General features: G+C 46.6%; 1 protein-coding gene across 2 annotated transcripts in view; it reads right to left on the bottom strand.

The window, feature by feature from the left end:
* Positions 1 to 14,147, bottom strand: part of LOC307122150 (uncharacterized protein) — a 55,723-nt gene that overhangs the window by 38,914 nt on the left and 2,662 nt on the right. For both annotated transcript variants that reach the window (XM_079810050.1, XM_079810049.1), the window contains exons 2-4: positions 11,997 to 12,200; positions 11,318 to 11,386; positions 9,204 to 9,246 (exon numbers count right to left, since the gene is read on the bottom strand). In XM_079810050.1, coding sequence (XP_079666176.1) covers positions 9,204 to 9,246; positions 11,318 to 11,386; positions 11,997 to 12,200 — 316 coding nt within the window. The remainder of the gene's footprint in view (positions 1 to 9,203; positions 9,247 to 11,317; positions 11,387 to 11,996; positions 12,201 to 14,147) is intronic.

Below are 14,147 nucleotides of genomic sequence, written 5' to 3'. Positions count from 1 at the left end.
GTATTTTGACACCTTTCTATCAGAACCAGCATTAACTTCTTGAGCAATATGCGATACAGTAGTTTGTCTGTTTGATCGGACCACACGGGCCAGCCTTCGCTCCCCATGTGCATCAATGAGCCTTGGCCGCCCATGACCCTTTCGCCAGTTCACCACTGTTCCTTTCTTGGACCACAAATGTTCACTTGCTGTGGTCAGTGGTCATAATGTTATGCCTGATCGTTATATATATATATAATGATTTCTGAAGGGTCATGTGACCCTGAAGACTGGAGTAATGGCTGATGAAAATGTAGCTTTGCATCACAGAAATAAATAATATTTTAAAGTATATTACAACAGAAAACCATTATTTTAAATGGTAATAATATTTTGTTACAGTTCTGGGTGGCTTAGCAAGCACACAACGAAGGAGGTGAGGAATAACAAAGGTTTTAATCCAAATACAGACTTTGAAGGAATAGAACATGCTCACACAGACGTGTAGACAAACAATAACATTACGCCCCCCCCCCTCGGAAAGGCGCGTCCTTGCGCCGTGAAGACAACAGAGTCCATGAAGTAGAAAATGGGGCGGAGGCTTCGGTGGAGGGCGTGGAGCTGATGACAGACAGGCGTCTGGAGTAGGCGGGCACCAGTACCATGGTGGCGCTGACAGAGGGAGGGTCCAGGGCAGAGTCCAGACTGCAGGGGCGGATGGAGCCCTGGGGCCGATCGGCGGAGGCGTAACCATGGTGAGGGGAGGAACCAGCGGAACAGAGCGGCCGACGGACCAGGGCGACATCGCAGGCCTGGAAGCCTGGCACTGAGTCGCTGGCTCATGAGACTGAAGCGATGACGGGAACTCGGATGACCGGAACGACGATGTGGCGAGTGAGGCCGACGGGGAGGCTGGAGGAAGGGAGGAGCACGCTGATGCCGTAGGGGTGAAGTCCGTGGCATAGGCTGTGCGTCGACCACCGGAGGCTGACCTGGAGAGACGAGGGAGCCCAGCGGAGTTTCTGGGCAGACGGGCCACGGAGGCGTTGAAGGAGCAGTGAGCCGAGGCGATGGTGACGGACTGACAGGCCGAGGTGGAGATATGGGCCTGTCAGTCCGTCGAGGTGTAGCCGGGGACTCTGCCTCTAAGTGAGCTGGTGGCAGGGAAGCCCGAGGCGCAGATGATGGGCCGCACGGAATGAGCGGCAGGGGTAGAACCGAGGAGCTAGACAACACCAGTGGTGCTGACGGATCCAGGGGACCAGCAATGGAGGAGGGTTCAGGAGAGGCATGGATACGTGCAGAAGATTTCCAGACGGGACTGGCGAAGAAGGTGACGAAGAGAGGGTGGGGACTAGGGTAGGAAAAGGATCCGCGGACCACAGATCGATCAGGTTACAGTCCGCTCCTGGCTCTAAGATGGACTGACCCACCTGCGACAACTCTGGGGCCTTCGCGTCTTCCAACACTCGAATCACCTCGGTGGGTGCCTCGGGCTCGCCGGCTGTAGGGAGGAGGCCGCCATTCCGGATCATCCAGGCCAGGTATCCCAGGTACGGCCGGCTCTCTGGACGGAGAAGAAGTTGCAGCATGGGTGAGTCCATCTTCTTTAATACTCACTTTGAGGGTCGGTTATTCTGTTACAGTTCTGGGTGGCTTAGCAAGCACACAACGAAGGAGGTGAGGAATAACAAAGGTTTTAATCCAAATACAGACTTTGAAGGCATCACGCTCACACAGACATGTGTAGAAAACAATAACCGACAAAGGACTGAACAGAACAGGGAGTATAAATACACAAGGTAATGGAGGGAACTAGTTAGACACAGGTGGAGTTTATAAACTAATCAGGGATAAACGAGAACAGGTGAAGACAAGACAAACGTAATTGTAACATATTTCACAATATTCGTTTTTTCAGTATTTTTGATCAAATAAATGCAGCCCTTATGAGCATAAGTGCGTGTATGTATAAACATTTTCATTAACTGACAATAAAATGTGAAAAAACTGAAACTTATTTTATTTTAGCTTGTTGCCAAGAAAACATTTATCATTTTCATTAAGATTAACTTGATGCACTAAAATAGCTTAAAATAAAACTGACAAATAACAATATATATATATATATAATATTTATATATTTTTATTTATTTTTTTTTTTATTTTATTTTTTTTTATTACAAAACTAACAAAAATGAAGTGAAAAAGAATAAAAAATTATTCAAAATATGAATATAAAATATACCAGTATCTCAATGATACTAAAATAACACTGGATTGTGCTGAAAAAGAATGCTAATAGTTGGTTTCCCTTTCAAGGGAACTCGCGCTGCGTCAAGCGCTGCGGGAACGCCCCTGCGTTTGCGTCATGAAGCACTCGTAAAATCAGTCCAATGGCGTGACAGGACGTCATAGGCGGGTGACGTCAGCGACCAGGAAACTATAAAGCACCCCTGAACCAAACAATGTCAGCTTCTGTGTCTTCACAAGCGCTCCATGTGAAATCGTTTGTCCTATATATATATCAAAGTGTGTGTGTGTCTCTCTAAAAGAAAAATAATGGCGAATCAACAACAATTCAGACAGTGTGCTTCTCCCTGCCCTCGTTACATCACGGGTGGGGATACACATCTGCTGTGTGTTGTATGTCTGGGATCGGAGCATGCACAGTCAGCTCTCGAGAGAGCTGACTGTGAGCACTGTGAAAAGCTCCCCATGAGAACTCTCCGATCCCGCCGAGCGCTCTTTGAGGAGGGCGCTTCGGCTCGCATTCCCCAGGGTGCAGGTCCCGCTGCTGCTGAGGCACAGCGAAGGCTTATGTCCTGGGGATCGCAGAGGGATCTAGCGGAGGGGTTAGAGACGGGTGATCCCCTATCTCTGCCTTTACCCGCTAGATCTGACGCTTCAGCTGCCGAGTTAGAAGCACGCGCTGCGGTTTCTTCTGCTCGCGCTGAAGCGCAGGCTCAGCATCATTCCAGCTCTGAGGAGTTGGATGTGGTGAGCCTGGATTATTTAGATGAGGTTTCGCCGCCTCATTCACACGCTAATGAGGAGCTGTTGGAGGTTGTGACTCGCGCTGTTGCCAGGCTGCAAATAGACTGGCCAGCCGAGACGCAGGTGGTTCGTCAGCCGAGTAAATTAGACGAACGCTTTCTGCCATCTACATCGCAACCTCCAAAGCGGGGCTTGCCGTTTTTTCCTGATCTCCACACCGAGGTGTCGAGATCATGGATTAAACCGGCATCTTTTCATCCATTTAACCCTACAACTACTGCATATTCCAACATTGTGGGGTTGAAAAAGCACGGTTATGCGGCGATGCCTCGGGTAGAAGAGACGCTCGCGAGCTATCTCTCTCCCGGGTCTGCATCATCGCTAAAAGCCCCGCAGCTGCCCACTAAGCCGGTCAGAACAACGTCGGCTTTAGTGGGTAGGGCATACTCGGCAGCAGGTCAGGCGGCCGCCTGTTTACACACTATGGCGGTGCTTCAAGCATACCAGGCTGACCTGCTGAAAGACATCGATGACGAATGTGTAGAAGTGGGGAGAGAAACGATCGCGGAGATTAGGAGAGCTGCAGATTTGTCTCTTCGGGCTACCAAGGAGACGGCCAAATCCATCGGCCGTTCTATGGCAGCCCTGGTAGCCACGGAGAGACATTTGTGGCTGAATTTATCTGACATCACAGAGAAGGATAAAAAATTTCTGTTAGATTCTCCTATCTCCCCTGCTGGCCTCTTCGGCGACTCAGTTAATGCGGTCGTCGAGAGGTTCCAAGAGTCAAAAAAGCAGGCGGCGGCGTTTCAGAGGTTTTTCCCCAGAAAGTCTCATGTCTCTGGGGCTGCTGGGCGGGAGCAGACCCAGCCGAGTACGTCCTCCTCATATAGAGCGCAACAAAAAGAGAGTGTTGCTACCCGCGCTCCCCCACAGAGAGACTGGGGGCCGGGGCAGCGCTCTCAGCCGAGGTCTTCCCGAGGTAGAGCGGATCTGAGGACCGTCCTTATCTCTAGGAAGGCCTCGGCGAAGAAGTCCTGACGCCAAGGGCTTCTGATGGCAGTCCCCTCCAAGGGGAAGCGGTGTGCCGAGGCACCCGTATCCTCTCGGTGCCATCAGGGGGCCGTTCTGCCAACCCTGCCACCTCTGGTGCTTCAGGGCGCAGCGGTTCTCGGCGAGCGCATATCTCCACGTCCGCCCGGAAACGTAGCGGCGCGGGGATGCTCGCTCCCTCCATGGAGGGCTCAAAGTGGGTCAGTTCGGTTGCTTCCTGCCGGCGCGCCGTTTCAGGACACCAAACTGCCCACACAACAAAATCCAGAGGCCAGCCCCGAGGGGCTGGTTCCCTTAGTAGATTTTCTGGCAGCGTGGAAACTTCTGCCGAATATCTCAGAGTGGGTCCTGCGTACTATAGAAAAAGGGTACAGAATACAATTCGGGTCACACCCACCCAAGTTCAACGGGGTACTACCCACAGTAGTAAACTCCGAGCAGGCTCTGGTAATGGAACAAGAAGTACAGACTCTTCTGCGGAAAGAGGCTATAGAAAGGGTCCCTCCCCACAGCAGAGAGTCGGGGTTTTACAGCCGGTACTTCGTAGTTCCGAAGAAGGATGGAGGACTGCGTCCTATTCTGGATCTGCGCCAGTTAAATCGGGCGGTAAAGAAGCTAAGATTCAAGATGCTTACGCTAAAACAGATTGTGTGTCAGTTCAGGTCCAGGGACTGGTGTGTCACAATAGACCTGAAAGACGCATACTTCCATGTCTCCATCCTTCCTCAACACAGGAAGTTCCTCAGGTTTGCTTTCGGGGGCGAGGCATTCCAATATCGGGTTCTTCCATTCGGCCTAGCACTATCACCCCGCACCTTCACAAAATGCGTGGATGCAGCTTTGGCTCCGCTGAGACTCCAGGGCATTCGCGTGCTGAACTACATCGACGACTGGCTAATCTTAGCAGAGTCGGAACAGCTAGCGGCTCAGCATCGAGATGCTGTGCTCGCTCATATGAAGGCGTTGGGGTTGAGGTTAAACGCAAAGAAAAGTGTGCTATCTCCACAACTGAGTACTACTTTTCTCGGCGTAGTTTGGGACACGAGCACCATGAGGGCGCGCCTGGCGCCCGCCAGGGTGAATTCGATCCTACACTCAGTAACCAGGATGAAGCTAGGCCAGTCAGTCACTGTAAGGCAGTTCCAGAGACTGCTGGGTTTGATGGCAGCAGCGTCCAACGTAATACCTTTTGGCCTGCTGTACATGAGACCCTTACAGTGGTGGCTCAAGACCAAGGGATTCTCCCCGAGGGGAAATCCGTTTCGCATGATCAAGGTCACGCGGCGATGCCTACGTGCCTTAGTCATGTGGAAAGATCCTTGGTTCTTGTCCCAGGGTCCGGTGCTGGGGGCTCCTTGTCGTCGCTTAACGCTAACGACGGATGCATCTCTCACCGGCTGGGGGGCGACCATGAGTGGCCGCCCAGCTCAAGGTTTGTGGAGCGACCATCAGCTCTCTTGGCATATAAACCAGTTGGAGCTGATGGCCGTGTTCCTGGCGCTCAGGCACTTTCTCCCAGACCTGAGGGGCCATCATGTGTTGGTTCGCTCGGACAACACATCGGTGGTCTCCTATATAAATCGCCAGGGGGGGCTACGCTCGCGCCGGCTTTGGAAGTTGGCTCATCGAGTCTTAGTTTGGACCCAGGGCAAACTGTTATCGTTACGAGCAGTGTACATTCCGGGGTATCTGAACACGACGGCAGACTCCCTGTCGAGGCAGGGAGTGGTGCCAGGGAACTGGAGACTCCACTCAGAGGTGGTGGAGCTCCAATGGAACCACTTCGGTCAGGCTCAGGTGGATTTGTTTGCGTCTCAGGAGACAACGCACTGTCCCCTATTTTATTCCCTCACACATCCAGCCCCTCTGGGGTTGGATGCCATGGTGCAGACGTGGCCAAGGCTGCGTCTGTACGCCTTTCCCCCTCTGGCGTTGCTACCAGGAGTCCTGGAGAGAGTACGCCGGGACGGGGTTCGTCTGTTGCTAATAGCCCCGTTCTGGCCGGGCCGAGTATGGCTTTCGCGCAGTGTGTCCCTTCTAGAGGGTTCCCCGTGGGAGATTCCCATCAGGAGGGACCTTCTCTCCCAGGCGTCGGGGTCGATTCTGCACCCGAGGCCGGAGTTATGGAAACTGTGGGCCTGGCCCCTGAGGGGGATCAGTTCACAGACTCAGGTCTCTCTGCCGAGGTAGTGGAGACCATGTTGCACTCCAGAGCTCCTTCTACGAGGAGGCTGTATGCCCTTAAATGGAGAGTCTTTGTTGCATGGTGTTCCAACCATTCTCTAAATCCAGTTAACTGCCAAGTCAACTCAGTGCTGGATTTCCTACAAGAGAAGTTCTCTTCGGGTTTATCCCCTTCCACCTTGAAGGTTTATGTGTCGGCAATATCTGCCTATCACGTTCATCTGGATAGTGCATCGGTGGGGAGACACCCATGGGTTACTCGCTTCCTTCGTGGTACTCTGAGGCTTAGGCCTGCGGCACGCTCGAGGGTGCCGACCTGGGATCTGGCCGTGGTGCTAGAAGGTCTAGCATTGGCCCCCTTTGAGCCGATCGAGGAGGTGCCAGAGAAATTTCTAACACTAAAAACTGTATTTCTCTTGGCTATTTCTTCTCTAAAGAGAGTAGGGGATTTGCAAGCATTGTCTGTTGCCCCTTCCTGTCTTGAGTTTGCGCCAGGGATGGTGAAAGTATTCTTGTTTCCAAAAGAAGGATATGTCCCCAAAGTTCCCATGAACGTGGCAGGTCCTATCATGCTGCAGGCCTTCTCTCCGCCTCCCTTTCAGAATTCAGACCAGGAGAAATTAAATCTGCTCTGCCCAGTGAGGGCACTAGATGCTTATGTCCACAGAGCTGCCCTGTGGCGAAAATCTGAGCAACTGTTCGTCTGTTTCGGGTCTCCAAATAAGGGGAAACCCGCATCTAAGCAAACGCTAAGCAAGTGGATAGTCGAGGCTATTTCACTCGCATATGAGTCGGCCGGCCAACCTTCACCACTAAAGGTCCGAGCCCACTCTACTCGGAGTATGGCTGCCTCTTTGGCTCTTCTGTCAGGAGTCTCCCTGCAGGAGGTCTGTGATGCGGCAGGGTGGTCCTCTCCGCACACTTTTGTGAGGTTTTACAACCTAGATGTAGCTTCTACTCCAGGTTCTCGGGTGCTTATAGCTTAAATGTGCGCTACGACTTCACATGTACGGGCACTTGAGAATTATGGCGACGTGGGTATTGAGTTCCCGCAGCGCTTGACGCAGCGTGAGTTCCCTTGAAAGGGAACGTCTCAGGTTACGTATGTAACCATGGTTCCCTGAGAGGGAACGAGACGCTGCGTCGCTTTGCCATACTCCCGGCATGCCCGTGACCGACTTGTTCGACTTTTTCAGAAGCTGACATTGTTTGGTTCAGGGGTGCTTTATAGTTTCCTGGTCGCTGACGTCACCCGCCTATGACGTCCTGTCACGCCATTGGACTGATTTTACGAGTGCTTCATGACGCAAACGCAGGGGCGTTCCCGCAGCGCTTGACGCAGCGTCTCGTTCCCTCTCAGGGAACCATGGTTACATACGTAACCTGAGACGGTTTCCCACTAGCATTTTCAATGCAATATCCACAAATAAAAGATGAAAATAAAAAAAGTTATTCCTAGACGTGCATCAAAAAAGTCAAGTGACTGAATAATCTGCTCAGATAAAAAAAAAAAAAAACATGTTGCTGTTTTGCGTTTACTAAATCACAGCTAATTTATTTAATAAAAGAGTCACAGTAGTAAATTTTTTACATTTCTGTTTTGCACCAATTTCTCTGGAAGTGGCAATTTTCTCTTTAAAACATTCTTCCATCGCTGTTTTATTTGTGAAATATTTGTCATTTTTCGCAACTTTGGAAACAAAGCTAATGATTTAATTTAAATTCAACACAGTGGCAAATAAGTGAGTTGATCTGCTGGTTAAACTGTACGATGTGTGAATATGTTTTTTGCACTCAAATAATGTGTATGGAGCTAAATCAAAACCCCTCTATCACTTGAACCTGTTTGAAAACTTGCTTACAAAGACTTTGGAACAGCTTCCGATCAGCAATTGTCTTCGTAGACTTACTTTTGAATCAAAGACGCACCTTCAGGGTTGAGGGATATAATGAAGGTTGAGACTATGGGAGCCCGGGGCAGTTTGTTTTAGTGCTTTGACAGAGGGAGTCTGGTTGAAGAGTAACCAGAGAACACTAACCACACCAGAGAAATGAACACCATCCCAAAACCACAACGCACCTGCCCTCGGCAGTGTTGCTGGAATCATTCAGCCATCAAACCTTCAAATCAATCATTCGGGAATAGACCTGATAAATGAAAGCATCAGAATGAAAGATCACCCGGGGGGCTTATAACGCAAAGTCATAATTCTATCAGGGTTCTTAAATTTGTTGTATAGACCAGTTGGGAAGAAAATAGTAATAATAACTGTCTTCAAATGTCTGACTGGTTCTGCATGTATTAAAACTATAAAAAGAGTCTTAATAAATCTCAACGTAAGAGATAAATTGAATGAAACTGCATAAACCCCATGTTTGCACTATGTTAAACACATCTTATTCTAGTTAGTTGATAAGCATGGCCGATCAAGTGCTCCGTCTGAGACACTGAGGTGCCTCACTTTGGAACTCAACACTTAAGCAAGATGTTTGAGCGGGACGGCGGACAACAGCTGCCATGGCAACGCCGCAAGCACAATGAAAGCATGAGGAATGTTCAGGGGGATTAACATTGCTCTTTTCCTCTCTGAGTGGACATTCATTAGTCAGGACTCTTGTACAAGACACTGCAACTCTCTGAGCAAAGAAAGTCCTTCAGCTTCAACCGAGCAAGAAGGAGATGGGCTCAAATTAGTGAGGAGAGAGAGAGAGAAGGACAGATCGAGTGAGTTGAGGGAAAAACTCATAAGAGGTGCCTCTATGTCGAGCAGCCTGAATCTCAGGTATCCGTGTGAGACTTAACTGAAAGTGAAATCTGATGCACACAATAGTTGGAGGCCATAACACAGGGAGAAACACACAATCAAACCTCTGTTCTCTTCAAAGTTTATCCGCAATATGCTCCAGAAGACTTCAACATAGCTTAAATTGCATTGCAGCAGAAATAAAGTGACACATTTTTCTAAAAAATATATAATACAGAAACTTACAGGAAGTAGCCATCTGTGCAGCTGTTGCAAACCTCCGGCTCATCTGTTGTGGACACAAAATAGGTAATGATTACACAGCCCTGAATTTCGAAAAGAAATGCAAAAAAGGTTTAATATTACCTAATTTGATGCTGCTGACTTATAAGGGTATAATGCATTATAAGGGTATTCATAATGTACATTGTAATGCATTATATCTTTTCATAAATAATTGTAAGCAAAATTAAAATGCATTATAATATTTGCAGATTTCTGGTTTCATCTAAAACTGGTTGTTTGTTATGTGTTTTAATGCATTATACTTTCTAAAGGTGTAATAATGTATAGATAAGTATTATAATATATTATAACTGTGGTTACAATTATTCAGGAGACCATACAATGACACAGACACAGAGCCAGAGCCCGCCTTGATGCCAACGCCAAAGCCGATGTCTGACCAGGTGCGTGAGCTGGCAAAGTTTTCTGTTCCTGTTGGTGTCCTTGTGGAGTTTAAAGGAATTGACTGGAGCCCACCCATACTCCTGTGAGCTGTGCAGGGTCTCTGTAACTTTATTTGATGGATTGGTCCTGCCCAGCTCCAAGTCTCCTGCATCTCCACAGGTCCCACACAGCTCCTAGTCTCCTGTGTGGCTGGTCAATAAAACTTTCGGCATCATATCCACCCAGCCTCCCTCTCCTGCCTCCTCTGCCTATGCTAGCCACTTCCTTTGCCCCACCTCCACTGTCTCCCTACAGTCCCTTGGCGCCATCTCTGTTGGCTCCGCCCTGCTTCTCGGATCCACCTCAGGTCTTCCGGTCTCCAGGTCCGCCTTGTCAAGTGGATCCCCTGGTTTTGCCAAGCATGTCACTCCACCTTGGCCTGTCGACCAGTCGGCTCCACCTTGCCCCCTTGGCTCCACCTGGGACCGCCATCCTTATGGCTCAACTGGGCTCTCTTGTTGTTGCTCTGCCTATGCCACAGACTTCCAGGCTTTCGGCTCTGTCTGCCTCCTCCTTCCCTTCAGCTCTGCCTTGGTCCTCAGTCCCACCTGCCCTTCCTCAGTCTTCCAGCACCCTGCATGGCTCCACCTCGGCCGCTCATCCCCACGGCTTCACCTTAGCCTCCAGGACCTATAGTGTCGCCTGATCTCTGTGTCTCCTTGGCTCCGCCTGGGTCTCCAACTCTCCTGGTGGTCAGATCTCTGACTCCACACTGGATCCTCCCACCTTCGGTTCTTCCATGGGCTTTTATCATGTCTGTGCTCAGCGTCGCCAGCTATCTCCTCCTTCTATCATCTCCTTCCTGGCACCTCCATCAATAGCCTCCTCCATGGTGGTTTCTTCTGTCAGCCCCTCCTTGGTCACATGCCTCTATAGCTCCACATCTACAGAGACCCCCCTCCACTTTCTATTGGACTCCCTAATCATTGAATTAATGATTAAAGACTGTTTTTGTGTATCTCCTTTGTCACTGTGCACTAATTGCAACCCGTTGCAGACAAAAACGTCTGGTGCTACGTTTCTGAAAAAGCTTCACAAGCTTAAGTAGATCATAGAACCATTGCCACCAATGGTCTCTACGATCAACATAGCCTTGGTCATGTTTGCATTTTCTTCTGTCACAATCCATAATTCTAACCTTGAAATCAGGATTAGGCGCATAAAATAATGTTATACATGTCAGAATCGGCTGAGAATGGAACAAAGAGTTGTAAACTTGCTCAGAGGAAGACAGGAATTGTGTCTTTGTGGCAGTTTTTCTGGTGATTAAGGGATAATACAAGACTTCTTCACCTTAAAAATTATTGTTAAAAGCAAAAATGCTACAGAATTCAAATCATATTGTGTGAAAAAGTGTGACATGGTAGAGCAAAACAGATTTTTATTTTATTTTTTATCGGCACCCCAAAATAAGAAACAAGTATTAGATTTCACCAAATATGATGCAGGTTATTCTGCTAAGCATAAAACTAGTACATAACAGAGAAACAACAGGAAAACAATTGGCTGAAAGAAACGCGTATTAATGAATAATGAATCGTCATTTTACAGACATTACATAATACTGCACTATTCAAATATTAAATCATGAAATACTACACACATAGCCAATAAAAGTATGTGTTACTTACCTGTGGAACATGTTTTACAGCCGATACCACAGTCTATACATTCTCGCGTATCCGGGTCTTGAACCTGACCTGTTGAAGCAAATGTATCAGACTTTTTGTATATAAATGTTACATGATTATTTCGAAGTTATATAATAGATAGTTCTTGTCCTCGAATTTCCAATTCTAGTTTGTTTTCATTCGTTTGATTCGTTTAAACTGAGGGAAAGATGTCTGTTGCGATGTTTAAGGCAAGATACTACAGGTGAACAGGGTAAAAGTGTTGACTAATAGATATCACCATACATTCCACAGTTGATTAATCACAGTACATTAAGACAATTGTTTGTTCTCTGAATTGTTATGAATATGCAAATCTGGCATTTTCTAATTAAATATGTACTAATTGAAATCAGACAAAATTTTGTTGGCATACTATAAGTCAGCATCAAATCAAAATAGTCAATTCTTATTTTTCATGGAATATTGCAGTGTTTATTATAAACGACTTTTGGTTTTGTAAGTTACTCAATATTAATTTGTTTCAATTGTAAAAGCAATACCACAGTTCCACCGTTGTTTTAATAAACTTCCATCAAAGCATTTAATTTAGCAAATTCGTTAAGTGAAATCTGGAACTGCTGCATGTTACAATGCTGAATTAGAATTCATTATTTGTTTAATTAAAAGATAAACTCACCAACTCCACACAGGACAGTCAGACAGATGCCACTTTGAAGCTTGTATCCTTCTTTGCACTTGGCACACACGTTGGCATCAGCACAGATCTCACAATTAGGCATACATGTAAGGCAGGTGTACTGGCTTCGGTCTGGATAAAACTCTCGCGGGCAGTGTATTCTGCAGTGACCCTGATACAGGAAGCGCTCCTTCCCATCCTCATCTGCAATGACCCACAACATCCATTTAACATGATATGGGACCCATGATCCAAATGACTCATTTAAATAATGGTCCAGTTACAGCAATCAGATGATAGAATAAGGTTTAACTTTGGATATTTTGGTTATTTCCATCAAGAGGTGAATACATTTTTGGTCCAGATCTTGTCTTGACAATGCAAGAGTCCAGCACTCTGTAAAGTCTCCTCCAGCACATCCCAAAGACTTTCAATGAATTTAAGGTCTGGACTCAGATGTGTCAATTCACACATGAAAATGATTCTTCATGCTCCTTCCCAACCATTCTTTCACAGTTTGAGCCTGATGAATCTTGACATTGTGATGCTGGAATATGGCCATGATGTGTCTTCCTACATGGTTGTTTAAGGAATTAAAAGCTACACTCCATCAATTGGGGTTAGAAGAACTGTTGCCAAACATATAACATGCTAGAAACATTACAATCACTGCAATAATAATCCAATCATTTACTCTTAAGCATTTGCCTATTTTTAAATCCAAACAGTGATTTATTTTTTTAGGCTGGGCAGTGTGTATATCAAACCAAGAGTATTACAATGTTAGGAGCTTTTGTAACGAATTTGAATGTCCTTGTCCGGCAGGTTAAATGGATGACTAGCTTCCTCTTTATGAATTACAGCAGGACAGCATTATCACATCGGTCAGAGGTAACTCTAACACTAGCAACCATGTGTGAATGTCATGAAAGCATGAGCATGTGTGAAATTTTTAAGATTAAGATCATTTTTGTGCATTTGAACTCCCAATTGTCATTACTGTGACATTTACTTGTGAGTTTTTGCAATCATGTAGTTCCAACAGTAAAAAAACAATGTTGCAGTACAACAAATTATTACCATAATACATAAATACTTTCCACAAAAAAATATAAAGCAGCTGTTTTCTACATTGATAATAAGACATGCTTCTTGAGCGGGAAATCATTAGCCTGGATGCCAGCCGAACTTAGCTCCACCCACAACATTTGAGGTCGGGAAGTTCGGTCTGGACTTGATCAAGTATAGGTCTCTGCAGGATAGTAATAGGAGTTACTAGATCAGTGGGCGTTTTTTTTACTGCGTTACCTGATTTGCCCATGTCACAGTGTGGGTAGGGTTTAGGGGTGGCGTAGGGGGAAGAGGATCATTTTCATTGCATGGTTTATAAACACCCATCAGTTTGAAAACACCCACAAGTTTAGAAACGCCACCCCATACTCGACTTGATCCGTTATGGAGCAACTATGCTCGATCCAGAGCTGTTCGGACCAATCAAATTGTCAGGGCGGGCTTTATACGATGATGGACAGATGGTCAACAGTAACGTAATCCATGTCACCAAAGAGTGCTTGGGTTGAATTCGTTCTAATCCTAAACAGAGAACTTGTTCGTATATGCATTCACCTTTACTATTTCTCTCAAAAATGATGATCGTATTGGTAAGTCCGTGTATCCTTAAATTCTTTTTTACAACAGAGATCAAAGATCGTTAACACTCATCTTCTTCTTCTACTTCTTCCGGTGTGCATGCAGTTGAGTTCTGTAAACAACTATGCGTCGCTCCGTTGCTCTGATTGGTTGTAGGTCTATCCAATAGAGTGCAGAGGCATTTTCTTTCCTGGTTCGGTTGAAACATACCCTAAAATCACAGCCTAATGGAGCACTATCAGACTCATATTCTGACTAGAATCTGAGTATGACGACGTCAGGCTAGGAAATCATCATATTAGACTGACATATTAGGTTCATGTGACACTGAAGACTGGAGTAATGATGCTGAAAATTTAGCTTTACCATCACAGAAATAAATATGGCAATGAGAACTGGAAAATGCATTCAGTGCATCAAATCTTTGCTGTCCTAAAACAGGTTTCACTTTCTTCATGCACTGATTGAAGAAAATGGTTTTAAAGTGAAGTGTTACATGTT

The sequence above is a fragment of the Gobio gobio genome (assembly GCF_949357685.1).
Source record: "Gobio gobio genome assembly, chromosome: 25".
Classification (NCBI taxonomy): Eukaryota; Metazoa; Chordata; class Actinopteri; order Cypriniformes; family Gobionidae; genus Gobio; species Gobio gobio.
The sequence above is the reverse complement of the archived record's forward strand: the minus strand, read 5'-3'. Positions and strand labels throughout refer to the sequence as shown.